Consider the following 18,343-nt stretch of genomic DNA (forward strand, 5'->3'; position numbering starts at 1 on the left):
AAAAAAAAAAGCTAATGCAAATTTCTTACAAGTATAACAAACTTGAACATATCTTTTATTTTTTAAAGTTATATAATGAGTCAACACTAAGCAAGAGGGCTGAGGCTATAGCTCAGTGGTGCAGAGCCTGCCTGACAAGTGCAAGGTCTTGAGTTAGATTCCAAGTACGGAAAAAAAAAAAAAAGACCAAGCAGCAAGATCTTGTCCTGTAGTTCAGAACCACCACCCACTGATAGTTGTGACTACATTAAAAACTTTCTATGAAGGGCTGGGGAGATCGCTCAGTGGAATAAGTGCTTGCCTGGCAAGCACAAGGTCCTAAATTTGATCTCTGGTATTGCAAAAAAAGAAAAAAAAATTTTCTATGAATCAGACTCAAATGCATTAAGATTTTAAAATCAGATGTGGATGTCTCAAGTTTTCCTGAGTTAATACATGGGTAAGAGTCTAATTTAAAAATTCAGGGGACAGTCAAATACCTCAGCAGATGGTGGAGGTTTGGGCCTGCCGGGCTGGTCCCACCCCTGGGGCACACTGTGATGACAACGGAGACTGTGCTTGGTAGCAGTGCCCTTGCAATCCCAGCTCTTGGGAGGCTGTAAACAGGCAGATCACTATGAGTCCAATCTAGTAGTGAGACCCTGAAAACCCTGTAGACCCTTCCCTAAAATACAAAAAATAAATAAATAAATTTTTTAAAAATAAAAATAAATCAAAAAAATAAAAATTCACTAAGTCTGTAAGATCAAATAGGAAAACAGTATAAAGATAACTATGTACAGGCTGCTAAATTTGGTCAAAGTAAGGGCACTCTTTTCTTTCCCCTCCTATCCTTGGGTTTTCCTGTTGTCATGGAATATTTTATTTTGAACATCTAAAAATACCTTCCAAAAACCACAGTCTTATACTGGTGAGATTACTGAAATTTTCAATTCATTTCTAGTCTGTCACCAGTTGGGAAACAGTACTGCTCAGGGGAGAAATGGAAATCTTTGCCTGTCACAAAATTAAGATTAAGAAGCATCACCAATAAACACAGTTCCAGCTGACAAACTATCTACAACATAAAGATACAAGACTTTAAAGCTGGATGCAGGGGCCGGGGAGATGGCTCAGTGGGAGGGGGGGACCTGGATGAAGTGGAGCATACATATAATCCCAGCACCCTGACAGGACAGTATGAAAATTCAAGCCCATCCCAGCATTCAGGAAGCTGAGGCAGGAGGATTGTTGCCAGTTCAAGATCAGTCTGGGCAACAAAGTAAGCTCAAAGCTAGCCTAGAGCTGTATAGGGAGACTGTCTAAGAAGCAAGGCAGGCAGGAAGGAAGGAAGGAAGGAAGGAAGGAAGCATAAATTCAAGCCCAGACTTGGCTGGTAAAGCCTGGGTTCAATTCAACCCCAGTATTAGCAAAAAGAAAGAAAAAAACAAAAAAAAAAAAAAAACAAAGTGATTAAGACTGTTTCAGGGCACAGGCCTGTGACTGATGTGAGTTTAAGACCTTCCTTGGGCTACAAAGTGAGTTCAAGGCCAACTTAAACTGCACACCAAAACCCTGTCTCAAAAAGGTGAGCAGGCCAACCAAATAAATAGCTCCGCAGGTTAAAGAGCCTACAAGTAAGCAAAGGAGCCGGGGTTCCATCCCTGGGCCTGCCCTGTTGGCCCCGCCCTGGGGCCCACTGAGAGAGCAATTGTCTCAACTGAGACTAGACAGTAGTGGTGCATGCCTGTAACCCTAGCTCTTGGGAGACTGTAAACAGGCGGATCACTAGGAGTCTGATCTAGTAGTGAGACCCGGAACATCCTGTAGACCCTTCCCTAAAATACCAAAAAAAAAAAAGGTGAGCAAAGCTAGATGTGGTGGCACATGCCTGTAATTACAGCACTCTGGAAGGCTGACACAGGAGGTTCATTGTGAATTGATAACAGCCTGAGCTACAAAGTAAGTTCAAGGCCAGCCTAAACTGCATAATGAGACCCTGCCTCAAAAGGACCAAATAAAAGGGGCTGGGATTTGGCTCAGCAGTAGATCACTTGCCTAGCAAGCTCAAAGCCCTGGGTTTGATCATTGGAACCAAAAACAAAAAATAATCCTCCCCTAAAAAAAGACTGAAAAAAAAAAAAAAGACTTTACAGCTCATCCTGGTGGCCTATGCCTGTAATCGCTGCAGTTACACAGCTGAGGCAGTAAGACTGGTGAATTTAAGGCCAGCCTGGGCTACACAGGAAGGAGTTCAGGACTAACATAAACTTGATGGTTAAGACTTTATCTAAAAAGAAAAAAAGGATACATATTGGGCATGGTTGCACACAACTATAATCCTATCTTTTTTGGGAAACTAGAGACTGACTGAAGGGTCAACCAAGCCAACTTGTCTAGCTCCTATCTTAAAATATGAAAAGACAGACAGACTTGACTGACTGACTGCTTGCCTAACATTCACAAGGTCCTGGTTCAATCCCTGATATGGAAAAAGACTGGGCCAAAGTGGAGAAATTTAATTTAAAACAAAATTCTAAATCTGGATCCAAATGCTAGCCAAGGGGCTGGGGAGATGGCTCAGTGGAATAAGCGCTTCCCTGGCAAGTGCAAGGGCCTGAGTTCAATCCCCGGTTCTGCCAAAAAAAACCCCAAAAAACAAAAAAAAGACATCTCCTTATATACTTCAGGCTGAACTTCCTATGTAGCCCAGGCTGGGATTGAATTTATGACAATCCTCCTGCTTCAGGTTCCCAGAGTGCTGGGATTACAGGTGGTATGGGCCACTATGTCCAGCATTTTACATTGGTTTTAACTTAAATACTTTTTTTTTAATATTTATTTATTTTTATTTATTACATTTATTTATTGTGTGTGTGTGTGGCCAGCTCAGCCCACCAGGGGGCGGGTCTGGCTGGCATGTGGTGCTGGGGATCGAACCGCTGTCCCTGTGCTCTGCCAAGCCTGTTTCAAGTAGGTGCTTTAGACCACTGAGCCATCTCTCCAGCCCATTAAATACTTTTTATAGCTCTGTCCCTGAGGGTGAGATTTAAAGCATGTAGCCTCCAGTTACAACATGCAAAAGCATACTAAAAAAAATATTCCTTACAAAAAGATTTGACTAAATCAATGTTGGTGGGGGCTGGAGAGATGGCTCAGTGGTCTAAAGCACCTACTTGGAACAAGCTTGGCAAAGCACAGGGACCGCGGTTCAATCCCCCAGCACCACATGCCAGCCAGCCGCGCCCCCTGGTGGGCTGAGCTGGCCACACACACACACACACACACACACACACACAATAAATAAATGTTAAAAAAAATTAAAAAAAAATAAATCAATGTTGGTTTTTTGTTTTTGGTCTTTTCAATAGAGGGTCTTGCTGTGCAGTTCAAGCTGGCCTTGAGTGCATTTTGTAGCCCAGGCTGGTTTCAAACTTGCAAGTGTCCTCCTGCCTCAGTCTCCAGAGTGCTACAATTATAGGAGTGCACCACCACTTCCTGCTTTAAATCAACTTTTAAAAGATCACACTTGTAAATTTTAGTTATCTTCCCTAAGAAAAAGTATTTCACTTTTTCTATGAATCATGGCCACAATTTGAAATTACCTATTATTTGTTATATAAAGATTTCCTGCACTTACAAAAGTTATCATTTGGAGATCAACTATCTGCTTATAATCTTAATACTACCTACCACCTATTTCAATATACCTTTAAGGATTTAAAAAATCATGTTGCAGACAGGAAGAGGCTACATCTTCAATAATTTTCAGTGAATTAGCATGTTTCAAAAAAAAAAAAAAAAAAGCTGCTAAAAAAAGGGGTCGGGGTGATGGGTCAGTGGAATAAGAGCTTCCCTGGCAAGCGCAAGGGCCTGAGTTCAATCCCAGTTCCACCAAAAAAAAAAAAGTAGTATAAGTTTCCTTCTAAGAAGCCTATATACTAGTAATTGTCATAAATTAGATCAATAAAAAGATAACTTTTGAATACTTAATTAACTGGCTTGGTGGTTCAAACCCATAATCATGGCACTGGGAAGTTGGGGAGGTGGGGAGGTGGAGAGGAGGACGGAAAATTTGAGGACTACAGTTGAGTTACACAGCAAGTTCACGGCCAGCTAGGCTTAAATAGCACAACTCTGTCTCAGAACAAAAACTTCAGATAATGAGATTCATTAACATAAATCATTTCTAGTCTAGCCATTTCCATTTGTATTGTGGCATGAAACACATCATACTAAAAAAAACAGCTACTTGGTTTATAACTTGTTTTGATCATTGACAGTATACAAAAAAAGGCCCCTCATTTTTTTTTATTGTTTCAGCTCATATTGAGCAAGCTTTTGTTACTAGTTACATAACCATCATGATAAACAGATATGCTTAAGAAAGCAATAAACTTTATTTTAGCACGCCACTATTACAGATAAAGCATAAATTAAAAAAACAAGTCAATCCCAGCATTCAGGGGGCTGAAGTAGTAGAGCTGTCTTAGAGATCAGCCTGGGATACACAGTGAGTTCAAACCAAGAGGCTGAATTACAGAGCAAGATCCTGTCTCAAGAACAAAACAAAAACCGGGTGTGGTGGCCACACCTGTAATCCCAGCACTGGGGAGGCTGAAACAGGTGGATTGAGCTGAGTAGTGAAATCCTGTACCAAATACATAAAAACAAAACAAAATAAAACCCAGAAAACAAAATAATTATAAAAATTTTAAATAGTGATAAAATGTTAAAACATATACGGATAAAAAAGTCTGCCCAATATTTATTCAATAATCTAAGGTAAATAGCAAAATAATAATGAGCTACTTGCAGCAGCAAAACACTGTCCCTACTCAGTCTTCTGTATCTGAGCCTCTCTTTTAATTTCTCTTTTGCCAAATGTCATTTCAGTAATTTCAGTGACATTCTGGACTTTTACAGTACCAAACCACCATAAATTAACCTATGGACCAGACTACATAAGGGCAACAGAAAGTCCTGTTAAAATAACACCAAATGACACGTACTATAGTACTTTCCACCATTAAATTATACCATATGAAAACCCTAAAGCCACCCATTTATTGACTGTCTACACTCTTCATCCCCAACTTAACACTGCAGCTCCGAATTTAAACTTTCCCTAAACATGTCCTATCTTAACCTCCGATGAGTATTTTCCTGGTAAACAGAAAAAGACTAAATTCAAGATCCTTAGGGAAGATTTCCACACCTGCTCCCAACTGTTTCCTGAATGCGTTGTCACATCAGCTTACAATTTCATTTTTCAAATGGAGATGAACAAACACCTCCAGATACACACTGAGCCGAGAGTGATCCCAGGTCAGCTTGATTCTACGCCAGAAAGGCCAGGTAACATTTACTCGTCTGCTTGGGTAAGTTTCTCTCTCTTATCCCCTCAATGAATCTTCCGGCTCATTATTGTACTACGATACTCTATTCCATCAGTAGCTAACAATACTTCTCTTCCCAAAGGATCCCCTTCCCCACTTAAGACCACTCTTTGCCCCGCGGTCACGGTCTCAATTCCAGGACTGTAAACCGTCGGCGCGGAGGAAAAAAAGTTCGTAAGAGACAGACCGGTGGGAGTTTCTCAACTCTCTCAAACCTTCGTCCCAGCCTCGAAGCACGCAGACTTCGGAGGGTTCCTAAAAACAATGAGCTGCAAAAACTCGGAGTAAACGGGAACGAAGAGGAAGTACCAGAACAATACCCAAACCTAGCGCAACGAGGACGGCGGCCGTCTCTACCGTCCAGGCTCCCACCCCCCGGCTCGGGGGAAACCGAGGTCTCCGACTAGGAAATAGCCCGGGCCCCCGGCTTCCCCGGCTTCCCCGCTAGACACGCGAGATGCTCCGGCGGCGGCCGAGGACTGCGCGGAGAATGGCGAGCCGGGCGGTCGGGGGAGGGGACCAGGGCGCCCGCGCTAATCCCCCCGGTGGCAAAGGGACGGACGCCCGGGGACGGGTGGACTACCGAGCCGCGGCCCCCTCAGGCTCACACCTCAAACCTGCTCTTGGTCACTCCGTTCACGTCCCTCCTCATGAGGCCGGCGGGTGCGGCCCGGGCAGGGCGCTGCGGCGTGCGGAGTGCAAAGCGCAGCGGCCCTGGGCAGGCCCGCGAGTTCCGGGACCCGGAGGCGGCGGCTGCGGCGGAGCAGGAACGAGGATGGGACAGTCGCGCGGGGAGGAGCGACCTCTAGGCTCTGACAGGACCTCCTCCACTACCTCCCTCGGCGCCCGCGGCCGCGACGACCGCTTGTCGCTAGCTGGGCTCCCTCCTCAGCCTCAACTTCAACCCAAAACAAAAACACTCCCCACCTGCCAGCAACGCCGCTCGTGATTGGACAGAGCGCCCCCAACGCGCGGGGGGGCGGGGGAGCGTGCGCCGGAGGGGCCGCCCCTCCCCCAGCGCGGCCGGACGGCGCCCGCGAGCGGCGGGAGCAGGAGATCGGCTGTGGCCGGAGCCCTCCCGCCCCGAGTCCGCCGCCCCCCGGGAGAAGGCGCGCTGGGAAGCGCCGAGCCTGTAGATGTGGGGCGGGGCGAGCCTGCGACTTCGCGGACGCCCGCGAGAGCCGGGCAGGAGCACTGCCCGAGCCGCCCTCGTCGCGGCCCACGCGCGCACGGCCCACGCGGAGCCGCCCCCGCCTCGCTGGGGCCCCCGGCCCGTCCTTCCTCCCCTGCCCGCAGGCTGGGTCTTGCACCCTCCGACAACCAGCCCCTTCGCCTGTCACTCACGGTCGCCTTAAACCCGAAGTGCAGCAGGCGATCCCTGCTCGGAGCCATTTTCCTCCTCTTTCTGGACGTCTCGGGATGGGGGCAGCGCTGCCACTGATGTCGCCGCCGTACCAGTGGATTACATTAAGGGGCACTGCAGGGAGACCTGGGGGCCCGCCGCGGGGCGAGCGTCCCTCTGTGCATGGCCTACGGCGCTGACGGTGGTCCTAGCGCACAGCTCTGCTCCGGGGGTAGCAGGCGGGCCGCACCTCCGGCGCCGGGTCAGGGGTGCCGCGCCAGAGCTGGGCACCCTCCCTCCGGCGGGGGAGGGGCGCGCGTCGGCGGGAGGGGGTGGGCTGGGCAATGGGGGCCCTTGGCTGCCCCGCCCTCGGTGCCGCGGGCGGCCAATGGACGGCAGCGCCCGTTTGCTGTCCAATCAGCACACTGATTGATGAGAGCCTCAGCCTGACGCCATTTTGGCGGGAGAAACAAGCGTGCGGGAACAGTAGGCGGGGGCAGTAGCGCTGGGAAACTGGAACTTTGATTGTATAACCCCATCAGTCATCTTTTAGTTGGGTGCGGTGGCACTCGCCTGTAATTCCAAAACTCGGGAGGCTGCGGCAGGAGGGTCGCTGCGAATTCGTGGCCTGCCTGAGCAACATAGTGAGCTCGAGGCAAGCCAGCGATAGGAGACACTGTAAACAACAAAAAGTCATTTTTTTAAACAAATCTAGCCCCCAAGGTACGGAGTTTATGAACGATTTACACAAATTAAGGATCAGGCGTAGAATGGTCAGTGAGGTAGCTCAGCAGTTGAACAGGTTCGACCCGCGACACTGTTTATGCCGTCTGTAATCCCAGCGCTGGGGAGGCTGAAAACAGCATCACTAGGAGTCTGTGCTGCCTAGTGAGAGACCCTGTACCAAACACATTAAAAAAAAAAAAAAAAAAACTTTTATAGAAAGACAACCTATAAAATATCCCAACCATGAAATACCAGAAATTGTATTATATATTCCAACAATCCAGAGAGAAGTGCTGTGTGCTGCTAATGCAGTGTATTTTTCTTCACACGTCTTTTAATTGAGCCTGGCCTGTTAATAATCCAATGAAGAAATAAACATTTAAAAGTAACAAATGCTTTCAGCCCCCGGTTCTGCCAAAAAATAAAAAAATAAAGAATAACAAGTACTGGGGCTGGTGAGATGACTCAGTGGTCTAAAGCACCTATTTAGAACAAGCTTAGCAAAGCACAGGGACCGCGGTTCAATCCCCCAGCACCACATGCCAGCCAGCCCCGCCCCCTGGTGGGCTGAGCTGGCCACACACACACACACACACACACACACAAATAAATAAATAGAATAACAAGTACTGCAGACCTTTAAGAACAGGCATATTTCAGGTGATTGGGGCTGAAACCCAATGTTATCACTTCTTAAAATTTTTATTATCGGGCTGGCGAGACAGCTCAGCAGACTAAGCCTGCTAAACGCAGGCACCGGAGTTCGATGCCTGGCACCACACGCTGCTCTAGAGGCCCGTCCCCGGGCACGGTGGCACACACCTGTAATCCAGCACTGGGGAAGCTGAAAACAGGATTACTACGTGTGTGAGCTGCATAGTGAGACCCTGTAGCAAATACATTTAAAAATAATTATATTTGTGATTCTTTAGATAAGTTCATCCTGGGAACCAGTATATATTCATATTGGCCTTTGACTCACTTCCGGTCTGTCTCCCTTACTCAATGCTGAAAGCACTTATATCCTAGAGAGGGCTTCTGAGGCAAAGAACTAGCTTCTGAAAACACATTCTCAGGCCCACAAACTCAGGTCTACACATGACCCTCTCCTCTGGTCCCAGATACCCTTAGTGTTTTTATTTCATTTCAACCAGTGGGAAAAACCAGGCTGCTAGTCTAGTCACATCTCTTTTTCTCTTAACAAGAACCAATAAATTAGTAACAACTCCAAAAAGCTGAAAAGGTGGTACACAAAGGTAAGTCAAATATAATGAAAACAAAACAAGACCCTTTCTTAGGTCTTGTCAATTTTACTTTCCAGTGGATTCTTTTTATAATGGTACTTACAAAAGATCTTACTTTTGACCAACTTTTTAAGTGGTTTTTTGAAAAGCTGAACAAATGAAAATCATTCAGAGGTCAAAATTTTATTACACATAGTCATATTACTTTTTATCAAATAAATTTATTTGCATGTAAATAAAGTTTCTGTAATGTTTCAGGGAAAAAAATCCCACAGGTTTTGTCCACGTTCAAAAAATGAAAAATCCCAAAGTATTTACAGAACGGCCATACACACATAAAATCAAATTTGAGACTTTTAGAAAAAAGACCCTCTCCACTGCTCCTGATGTACATTTTGAAACTCAAAATTTAAAATTCAGATCTTGTAGCTGAGCATGTTTCCCAACTTAGCCTCTGAGATTATTAAGTATTCCCTGCCCTCAAAATACTAACACAAGGATAGAAGTAAATGGGCAGGAAGCAGGGATGGAAATGAAGAAAGTGAGACTGCCCAGGGATTGTGAGTAATGTTTCCCATACTGACATCTGCTTTAAGTGACTCACTGTGGATACTGTATGACTCATGGGCACCCTGGAAGGGTTTCTTGTAAAAATTCATATTGCTGTACTAAATTTTCAGATACCCAGATCCGAGGAAGAAAAATTCTTTTGAAGAATCACCAACCTCAAGCCTGGTTTTGGCAACTATTTCCTACTTGTTCCCCCCACCAAACAACACTTGTTTTAAGACACACTGAATTTGAACCTGAAACCTTCATGTACATCAGAGCAGATTTTGACCAAAAACCCCTAACACGAAGCCAAAAGACAAGAGGAATCAGGTCAAACTAAAAATACATAAGACACCAGCAGCAGCAGATAGGTAGAAGTTGACCTCACATCTTTGCCGTCTTTTGAAACAGGAGAATGAGTACAATTAGACAGAAGGGAGGTGTCCCAGGCTTGGTTATTCTGCCTCTTCTCCTCCACCCTGTGAAGAAATGCAGTGCTCCCTGGTTCTCAGGCAGGGTGAAGCAGTTTAGCCCCGGCTCCCTGTTAAGCAAGTTCAGATGCTGGGTCAGAGTGTGGGGTGTGCCCATCGACAATTCAGGGGCTTATCCTTCATCCAGATCCTAACTCAGGATTCTTTGATCTGGGATGAAGACAGAAAAAGAGAAAAAGCTTCCCAGTTTACTCATTTTGGTATTTGCTGGCTCTGCTTGGGGGAGCTGAGCCCGATACTGTGCAGTACATCCCCCACTTGACTTCCCCACCCAAAACAAACTTTAAAACTATGTAACTTTAAAAATTTCTTGCAGAAACCAATGGGAAAGGACTCAAAACTACTTAACAAACTTGTGAGAAATCCAACCTGTCTGTATGTCTGAGAGGCTGCTAACTGTATCAGCACCACAAGATAAAGCACTCTGGTGTCACCTTGCCCATGTCCTCCTCAGTGTCACCCAAGACATTTGACTCTGATATGGTAACTGATAACTTTTCTTGCTCCACTTTGCAATGTTTCTCTTCCTACTCCTTATTATCATGCGACTCAAAAGTGGCGGAGTTTTTGAGAGCTGATGACCAGAAAAGGGAGAACACTTAGAGGATGAGACAGGAAAGAAAGCCTAAGCAGATATTCCAACCCGATACTAACTCCAACCTGCAGAGAGAGCCGAATATAGAAATCTTCCATATCTGATGAAGTCACTCCACTTATGACACACACACACATCAATCACCTGGTGGTGGTTTTTTGTTTTGTAATCCAGAAGAGTTGTGCTGGGGACTCTGCCCCGCTCCACTGATAAGATCCTGAATGGAATCATCAGGAATGGCACAGTGCAGGTGTCAAAATCTAAGGCCGCAGAATTTTGAGAGGACCCTCCAAACACTGAGAACTTCTGTTGCACTCAAACAGTCTCCTGGATTTCTGTATTTGTGAGAAAGGCTTCTCATTGATGTCTTGCAGAATCCAGACTCAGACCTGTTTCTCCAAAAAGGTCCAATTGTGTTGCTACATAGTAGCAAGGGTTTATCTTCATGCTCACCTAGCATTCCAGGCCCCCATTACTTCAAGTGAGCTTGAAATTGTTTTAAGTGAACTATGGCTGCATTTTTTTTTTTTTTTTTTTAACTACTTTATCCCAGGGAGCATACAGTGGAGTGATGAAAGTCTGAACTCCTCCTTTTGATGAAGAGAAACAAAGAGCTCAGCTCTTAGGAATGGCATCAGTTCTCCGGAGAACTAAAAGCTGGGATGTGGACTTTTGGCACATTGTGGAATTCGGAGAACTGTGAATTCTGTAATGGTTTTCATGCCACTGGATCAGGAAGGCTGTCCCCTATTACATCTTACTGCATCTGAAAACATGTTTACATCCCAAATAGCCACCCTAGCTTTTTTAAAAGGAAAAAAAGTGTAAATCAGTACCTCCACAGGGAAGTAACTGCTAATATTCCTGTCTGAAACCTATGAAAAACTTCATAAAATAAAGTATCAGTTTGGTTTTTCTATTTCACTCCAAGGGTGGGCTCTAGCATGCCTGGGCTTGATGCCACATCAGCACAAGCTACCAGCTCACTACCACCCAATAAGCCTTGCTCTTCCGCCTGCCATCATTTTGAACCCTAAACTTCATAGATTTAGAAAGGAACGTATAAAAACAAACATAAGGGTTAAAATATTACAAATAAATAGCTAAAATCTTCCCTCCCGCAGTCACTCTGAAGAAACAAACATTGCTTAAGTGTCCAAAATGACCCAAGTCCTTCATTTGCCCATGCCTCAAATGGACAATTACCCAAACAGAGGCAAACGACCTTCATGCAAATGCATCAAGGAATGTATTGCTTTTTCATTTGCTGCCCAGCCCTTCAATGCATGCACTAAAATGAGTTTAAAACATGGCCTATAAGTGAAAAAAGGGAGGAAAAATATATATGAATATTTCCCACAAAACTGGTTTCCCACCCTTCCCTCTCCTTCCCTTTCCCATCCCTCCCCCTCCCATTCTTAAGCAAGTATTTTTAGCATTTTCTTTCTGACAAAGGAGTAAGGAATTCTTGATAGCCAGAATCTAACCCTGTGGTCTCTTCAGTAGGGTCTGGAAATATGTTTCTAAATTCACCCAGCTTGTCAAAGCCATGCCATTTTGGATTCTTAAACATAAAATCAGACCTCACTGACTCCTGCCTTGTACTGGTTTACATATAAACTTATCAACAGTTTCTTCTCTGGCCATGTTTCTTTAGAAAACAAGTTTCTTAATTGCCAATCAAGGCCACATCCATAAGATCATCATCCTCTTCCCCAATCATGAAATCAGGGCTGAGCCTTGAGGGCCTGTCTGCAGATAAGATTGTGTTACTTGTCATAGACAAGGATTGATCTGAGGAGATGGGTGATTTGGACCAACTCTCTGGCTTGATGCTGTGAGACTTTTTTTTGTCCCTGTCTTTGTCCCTGTCTCTGTCTTTGTCTTTGACTTTCTTCTTTTCCTTTTTGTGCTTCTTATGTTTCTCTGTGCTGTATTCTGGAAGTGGTCGGATGCCATCGTCTGAACTGGGACTGTTCTGGTAAGACTTCTCTGCTATGGAGGAACCTGATTCACTTTCACTGTCCAGGTTCTGGGGTGTATAGGCTGGTGACTTACTATGGCTGGGAGAGCCACGTTCATGCTTTGGAGTAGAACCACTGATCAGTGGAGAGCCATAGTTTTTGGAGGAGGTCATCTGTGGCCTGAGCCCTTCTGCACTACTTTCCCCAGGTTTCTGCAAAGTCACTTTGGCTTTAATGCTGGGAGAGCCACCATCATGTTTGCTAATGATAATTTTTGCCACACCTGTGCTGCCCACATTTTTTGACTCTGAAGTCTTCTTAGAAGAATCCACAGAGCCCCCAGAAGTAGAAACCTTTGATTTGTCTTTATCACTTTTCTCACGCTTGCCCTGGAACTCTCCTCCTGACATGTTATGTTTGGAGGACATGAGATGGCTAGAAGAATTTGTGCTCACTCCCATCTGACCGTCCATTGCATCTTCACTCCCAGGACCACTAGTGACAACCCCATGCTTCAGTTTATCTATGACAGCTGTCAAGGACGGCTTCTTATTTCTGCTGGGAGATTTCCCTTTGGAACTCCCATGCTGGTTTTGAGATGACATGGAAGAACCACTTGAGGAAAATGAGGAAGATGACGCTGTACAAGAATTAGACGATGGGGGAGTTTTCTGGGACAATGAGCCTGAGGTTCCTAACCCTGAAGATGACTTCATGCCAGAGCTTGAACTAGTGCCAGACATGTGAGAACCACCAGAACCTGAAGTGATAGGGGACTTGGCTTTTGAGGATGGAGGAGTTCCAGGAACAGGCTTCATTGGAGAGGCTAGCTTCTCAGAGCCTCCAGGAGGCCTTGAATGAGAAGGGGAGATGTTTGGTTTACTTAAAGGATTCATCAGTGACGATGGCTTGCCTTGAGGTTTCATCTTAGTGCTGCTGGAGCCACTGCTCAGTCCATGCTTAGTAATAGGAGAGGAACCTGGCTTCCCTCCAGACTGGGATGAAGTTTTGGACTGACTTGCTCCAGAAGACCCCTGACTAGAATAGACACTACTCGTGAGCTTGGAGCTTGATGAGCCTTCTGATTTACTGCTTTTCATCTTGCCTGAGGTGGAAGCAGAAGATGAGGATGAGGAGGAAGAATGACTATGATGGCTTTTACTGCCTGAGGAAGACACAGAACCACTGCTGGTATACTGACTATGAGAAGAGGGCTTGCCCACCATCACAGTTCCCTTAGGAATCTGAATGGTGATTTTGGGAATGGGTGGTGTGGCAACACCTGGAGGTGTCTGAGATCTTCCTGAACTGCCTGGAGATTTGGACCCACCTGTACTGGTGGGTGGTGTAAAAGGTCGATTAGAAGAACTGTGAGATGGAGACTTGCCCTCAGTGTCTGCCTTCTTCCGCTTGGGAGGTTTATCCTTGCTTTTCCCGTCATTAGAAGGGGTCCGGCTACGCTTTCCGGGCTTGCTGTCTAATGCTGATCCTGACAGACTGCTATTACTAGTACCATTGCCTTCTTTTATCCTCTTTGGAGTCTTTTCTTTCCCCAAGTCTCCAGTAGCTAATAAAGGACTCTGGCTACCACTGTGATGTTCCAGGAGTTCTGCAGGTCCCAAAGCCTTACCAGTGACTGATATAATACTGAAATCTACTGTGTCGCCTTGGGTATTGCCTTTAAATTTTGTCTCCCCATTATCACCTCCAAGCATTGGCACACCCAAAGTATTTAGTGCCTGAGAGGCAAACCCTTTGAAGTCATCATTATCTCCACTTTGGCTGCTTTCATCAAAATATTCTTCTCCAAAACCACTTTGGCTCTGGCTGTTCAATAAATCAGGATTGAAATCTACTCCATCAGGAAAGAAATGATTGGAAGGCGAATCACTACTGGGACTTCCAGCAGCATCTGCAATAAGGTCAGCTGGGTCAGTGTATGGATTTTCATTATTATTAGTTTGAAAGACATCAGAGTCAAAGAGGGCACTCTGAGAATGCCCAGAACTTGAAGAATCTCGTACAGGGGTACCGATGGGAGGGCATTCATCACTAGTGCTGGGAAGCTTAGAGGCTTCTTCTGCAATGTCAGAGAGTATATCAGTTACATCTGGGCCAATGCTGTCTGAACTGGATAGCCGGACCATCCTTTGAATACTGGGTTGTGGATGAGGTACTGGTTGTGGGTAAGTTGTTGGGGGAGTGCTACACTGGCTTGGAGCTGGAGTGATGTGCGGCGTGTCCAGGGCGTCAGCTGTCATATTGACATCAAAGATAGGGTTCTGTGAGTCAACATCCATTGAAAATAGCTCCCTCTGAAAGTCATCTTCAGTCTGATGCTTGGGTTTGTCGGGTGGTAATCTTGAGGACTTCTTCTTCTTGGTCTTGTTGCTCCCCGGGCACATTTCCATTCTGGGTGAGCCAGAAGAGGAGTTCTGCCTTTCTAAAGGGCTGCTTCCATAAAGGGTTGAGAAATCCTGGGCAGGATTATCTTTAAGAAGGTTCATGAGCATCGGGTGGTTCTTGGTGTTGCCGGCCATCGAAGAGACAGGTGGCGGCGTGTGATGAGGAGGGGTCGGACTCGAGCCAATGGTAGACCCCCCGTTCCCTGTGATTTGCAACAAACTGGTAAGAATTGGGTTCTGAGATACCTTGCTGAAGTCCTCCCCATGGCCCACCGACTCATGCCGATCTTTGATGCTCATGCTCATATTAAACAAGGTGGTAATGGGACCCCCCGGAAAGGTGTTGGTTGGTGTAGTGGTACCACTCATTGGGTTGTTGCCTGTGGTCATGCCATACCCTGGGCTGCTAGCCGGGGGCAGGTTCTTTTTCACCATGTCTTCAACTGTTTCTGCAATGAGAGACAGTGCTGGGGTGTCAGCCTGAATGGTTTCAGCCTTCCTCCGAATAGCCCTCATCGTCACAGGGATGGACATACATCTGTAACATAAAATGAAAAAGTCAACATTAACATTATGTTAGGTGCTACATGAAACCAATTTTTCATTTGGGAAAACAGGCTCTGGTTTTAGCTGAGATTAAATGAGCTATTAGAAGTTTGCAGTAAGCAGTTTTCAGCTCAGAGAAATAATCTGTAAGGTTAACAATAGCTGCAGCAAATGCTAAAGCATTGGGCATACCCATTCTAAAAAGAACCTGGGCAGTAAGCAACTCTTCACTTCTTATGAGACACATACCAGAAGCTAAGCACAAACAAAGTACAAAGAATTAGATTTCATTTTGAAGTAAATTAAAACTAGTGATAATCAAATTCAGGAAGATACATCTTTTGTGCTAATTAATAGAATACATATGATTTTACTAATGAACTACTCAAAAGTCTCCTGACCTTTTAAGATCTAAACCTTAAAAGCTTAGATCATCTCAAAGGTAACTACTGTGAATGTCCTAATGCCATTAGGACTAATCTTATTTATTTTGAGGGAAGAGTCTTGCTGGTAGCTCAGGCTAGTTTTGACCTCACTTTGTAGCCCTGACTAGTCTCAAACTCACAACAATTCTCCAGCCTCAGACGCCACAGTGCTGGAATTACAGGCCCACACCACTATGTCTGGCTCAGGAAAAGCACTTTTTTTTCCTGGTATCAGGGATCGAACTCAGCACCTTGTGCTTGCCAGGCAGGTGCTTAAGCCACTGAGCTATCTCCCCAGCCCCACTTGTTTGTTTTTGAGACAGGGTCTCATGATGTAGTTCAGTTGGCCTTGAACTCACTATGTAGCCTCGGCTGGCCTGGTGCTTACAGCAATTCTCCTGCCTCTGCCTTCTTAGTATGCGAATTACAGGTATTCACCACCACACCAGACCAGGGTAGGCACTTTTTATCTTCACAATACATTTTAATATTTATTTTTTTATTTATTTTACAGAACCAGGGATTGAATTCAGGCCCTTGGACTTGCCAGGCAAACACTTACTCTACTGAGTCTTCCCCCTGGCCCCTTAATATTTATTTTAAAACATGAAATTCTTTTTTTATTGAGCCAGATAGTACTATATCTGGCTTTGTGGGCCATAGATGTTCTAAATACTCTTGAATGCTGCAATGAACATATAAAATAAAGTGTTCCTATAAAATTTAGTTTCATAATAGGCTGCCCGTGGCTGCCTTAGAAAACTCTCAAAATTATGTTTTAATGCTTCTAGGAAGCTCACTAGCCTTATACTTGTTGAAAAGCAACAAAAGAGACATGTGCAAAAAATTTGCATCTTAATTTAACTCTCCCCACCATCCAGTATGCTAATTATCAGCTGTGAAGTTACCTATCTGGCTTAACACTTCATAGTGTTTTTTGTTTGTTTTTTGCTCCAAATGCCTTCGGGGCAGGTTTGGCTGGCTTGAGTTGTGGGGACTGAACCACAGCAAGCTGAGCCTGACTGCTTTGTTGAAGCAGCCACTTAAAGAAGTGAGCTAAGGGGCAGGCCCCCTTCATAGCATTTTTTAAGAAACCGTTTCAGATCACTTTTGAACCCAAAAGCAGACAAGAATCAATTCAAAGCAATAATACTAAAAATATACAGGGGCCAGGGAGATGGCTCAGTAGGATAAGCGCTTGACTGGCAAACGCAAGGATCTGAGTTCAATCCCTGATTCCGCAAAAAACAAAAACAAAACAAAAAAAAAAACTAAAAATATACTTTATACACTCCTTAGTGGGATTCTGATGGAAACGTTAGTGCTACCTTTGAACGACTTTGGCAATGAAGTCGTCTGTGCAGATGAGTGCATCTGACACCCCCTTGTAGAGTTTACAGCTCACATGTGTTGAGTCCTGCACATCCATCACCACTGAAAGACAAAATACAAAGGGTCTGCTTGGAATAGATTCTAAAACAGATACAGGGAACACCCAGCTATCCTAAGAGAGCTGTGAGCCGCCCACACAACTCACCACACACCAGGGAGTCATTCACAGGGTGCTGAAAAGATACACTGAAACGGGACTCTGAGAGAGGACACACTTCAAACTGTAGAAGCCCAGGAGAATCTAAAAGGCAAAGGAAAACCATAAAGCAATCAAACAAATATAAGACAGCAAACAGCTGAATTATGCAGAATAAAATCATTTTTCTTCCTCCTTTAAAACTAAAGTCCAGGGGCTGGAGAGATGGCTCAGTGGTCTAAAGCACCTACTTGAAACAAGCTTGGCAAAGCACAGGGACTGCGGTTCGATCCCCAGCACCACATGCCAGCCAGACCCGCCCCCTGGTGGGCTGAGCTGGCCACACACACACACAATAAATAAATGTAATAAATAAAAATAAATAAATATTTAAAAAAAAAAAAAGGGCTGGAAATGTAACTCAGTTGGGCTGGTGAGATGGCTCAGTGGTCTAAAGCACCTACTTGGAACAAGCGTAGCAAAGCACAGGGACCACGCCTCAATCCCCCAGCACCACATGCCAGCCGGCCCGCCCCCTGGTGGGCTGAGCTGGCCACACACACACACAAATAAAAAAAAAATAAATAAATAAAAATAAAAAAATAAAGTCCATACTTTTGTTACACACACACACACACACACACACACACAAAACCATTCCCTGATGAAATAAAGTTCTATTAAAAATTTCTCCAGAATAAAACAATTAACTACACTATTAATTTTCTAAGAGAAAGGATACCTAATTGTTTTGTTTTGTGGAACCAGGGGTTGAACTCAGGCCCTTGCGCTTGCCAGGCAAGCACTTATTCTACTGAGCCAATTCCCCAGCCCCAATATTGTCTTTCCTCTTTGATGGTTCTATGGAACTCTGGGACTTGACACTGAGCTATATCCTAAGTCCTTTTAAAATTTTTATTTGAAAACAAAGATCCACAAAAGTGCTGTTATCCAGACTGGGCTTGACCTTGTGATCCTCCTCCCTTAGCTTCCCACAGTGCTATGATTATAGATTAAACCCCTACACCTCTCTGGAATTTTGTATTTATCTTTTTTTTTTTTTTTAAAAAGTTTGTATTCATCTGTTATATCAAATATCAATCTAATATCTAGCTCATTAAAACTCAATTTTGATTTACTGAGTTTT

At 44.8% G+C, this 18,343-nt stretch overlaps 2 protein-coding genes across 7 annotated transcripts in view; both read right to left on the reverse strand.

Moving 5' to 3' along the window:
* The window catches only part of Fbxl20 (F-box and leucine rich repeat protein 20), a 114,641-nt gene extending 107,639 nt beyond the window's left edge, over positions 1-7,002 (reverse strand). The window contains exon 1 of one of the 3 annotated variants that reach the window (XM_023718082.1): positions 6,723-7,002. In XM_023718082.1, coding sequence (XP_023573850.1) covers positions 6,723-6,770 — 48 coding nt within the window. In that variant the 5' untranslated portion in view covers positions 6,771-7,002. Of the gene's footprint in view, positions 1-5,988; positions 6,297-6,722 lie in introns of those variants that run through there. The other 2 variants (XM_004633699.2, XM_023718084.1) reach the window with 2 other exon arrangements.
* A 3,863-nt stretch (positions 7,003-10,865) lies between these two features.
* Positions 10,866-18,343, reverse strand: part of Med1 (mediator complex subunit 1) — a 38,284-nt gene continuing 30,806 nt past the window's right edge. For 3 of the 4 annotated variants that reach the window (XM_004633700.2, XM_023718080.1, XM_023718079.1), the window contains 3 exons: positions 17,206-17,301; positions 16,997-17,102; positions 10,866-15,235 (listed from right to left, as the gene is read on the reverse strand). In XM_004633700.2, the coding sequence (XP_004633757.1) occupies positions 11,998-15,235; positions 16,997-17,102; positions 17,206-17,301 (3,440 nt within the window). In that variant the 3' untranslated portion in view covers positions 10,866-11,997. The remainder of the gene's footprint in view (positions 15,236-16,996; positions 17,103-17,205; positions 17,302-18,343) is intronic. The other variant, XM_023718081.1, reaches the window with a different exon arrangement.

The sequence above is a fragment of the Octodon degus genome, unplaced genomic scaffold (assembly GCF_000260255.1).
Source record: "Octodon degus isolate 3935 unplaced genomic scaffold, OctDeg1.0 scaffold00056, whole genome shotgun sequence".
In the NCBI taxonomy this organism is placed as follows: domain Eukaryota; kingdom Metazoa; phylum Chordata; class Mammalia; order Rodentia; family Octodontidae; genus Octodon; species Octodon degus.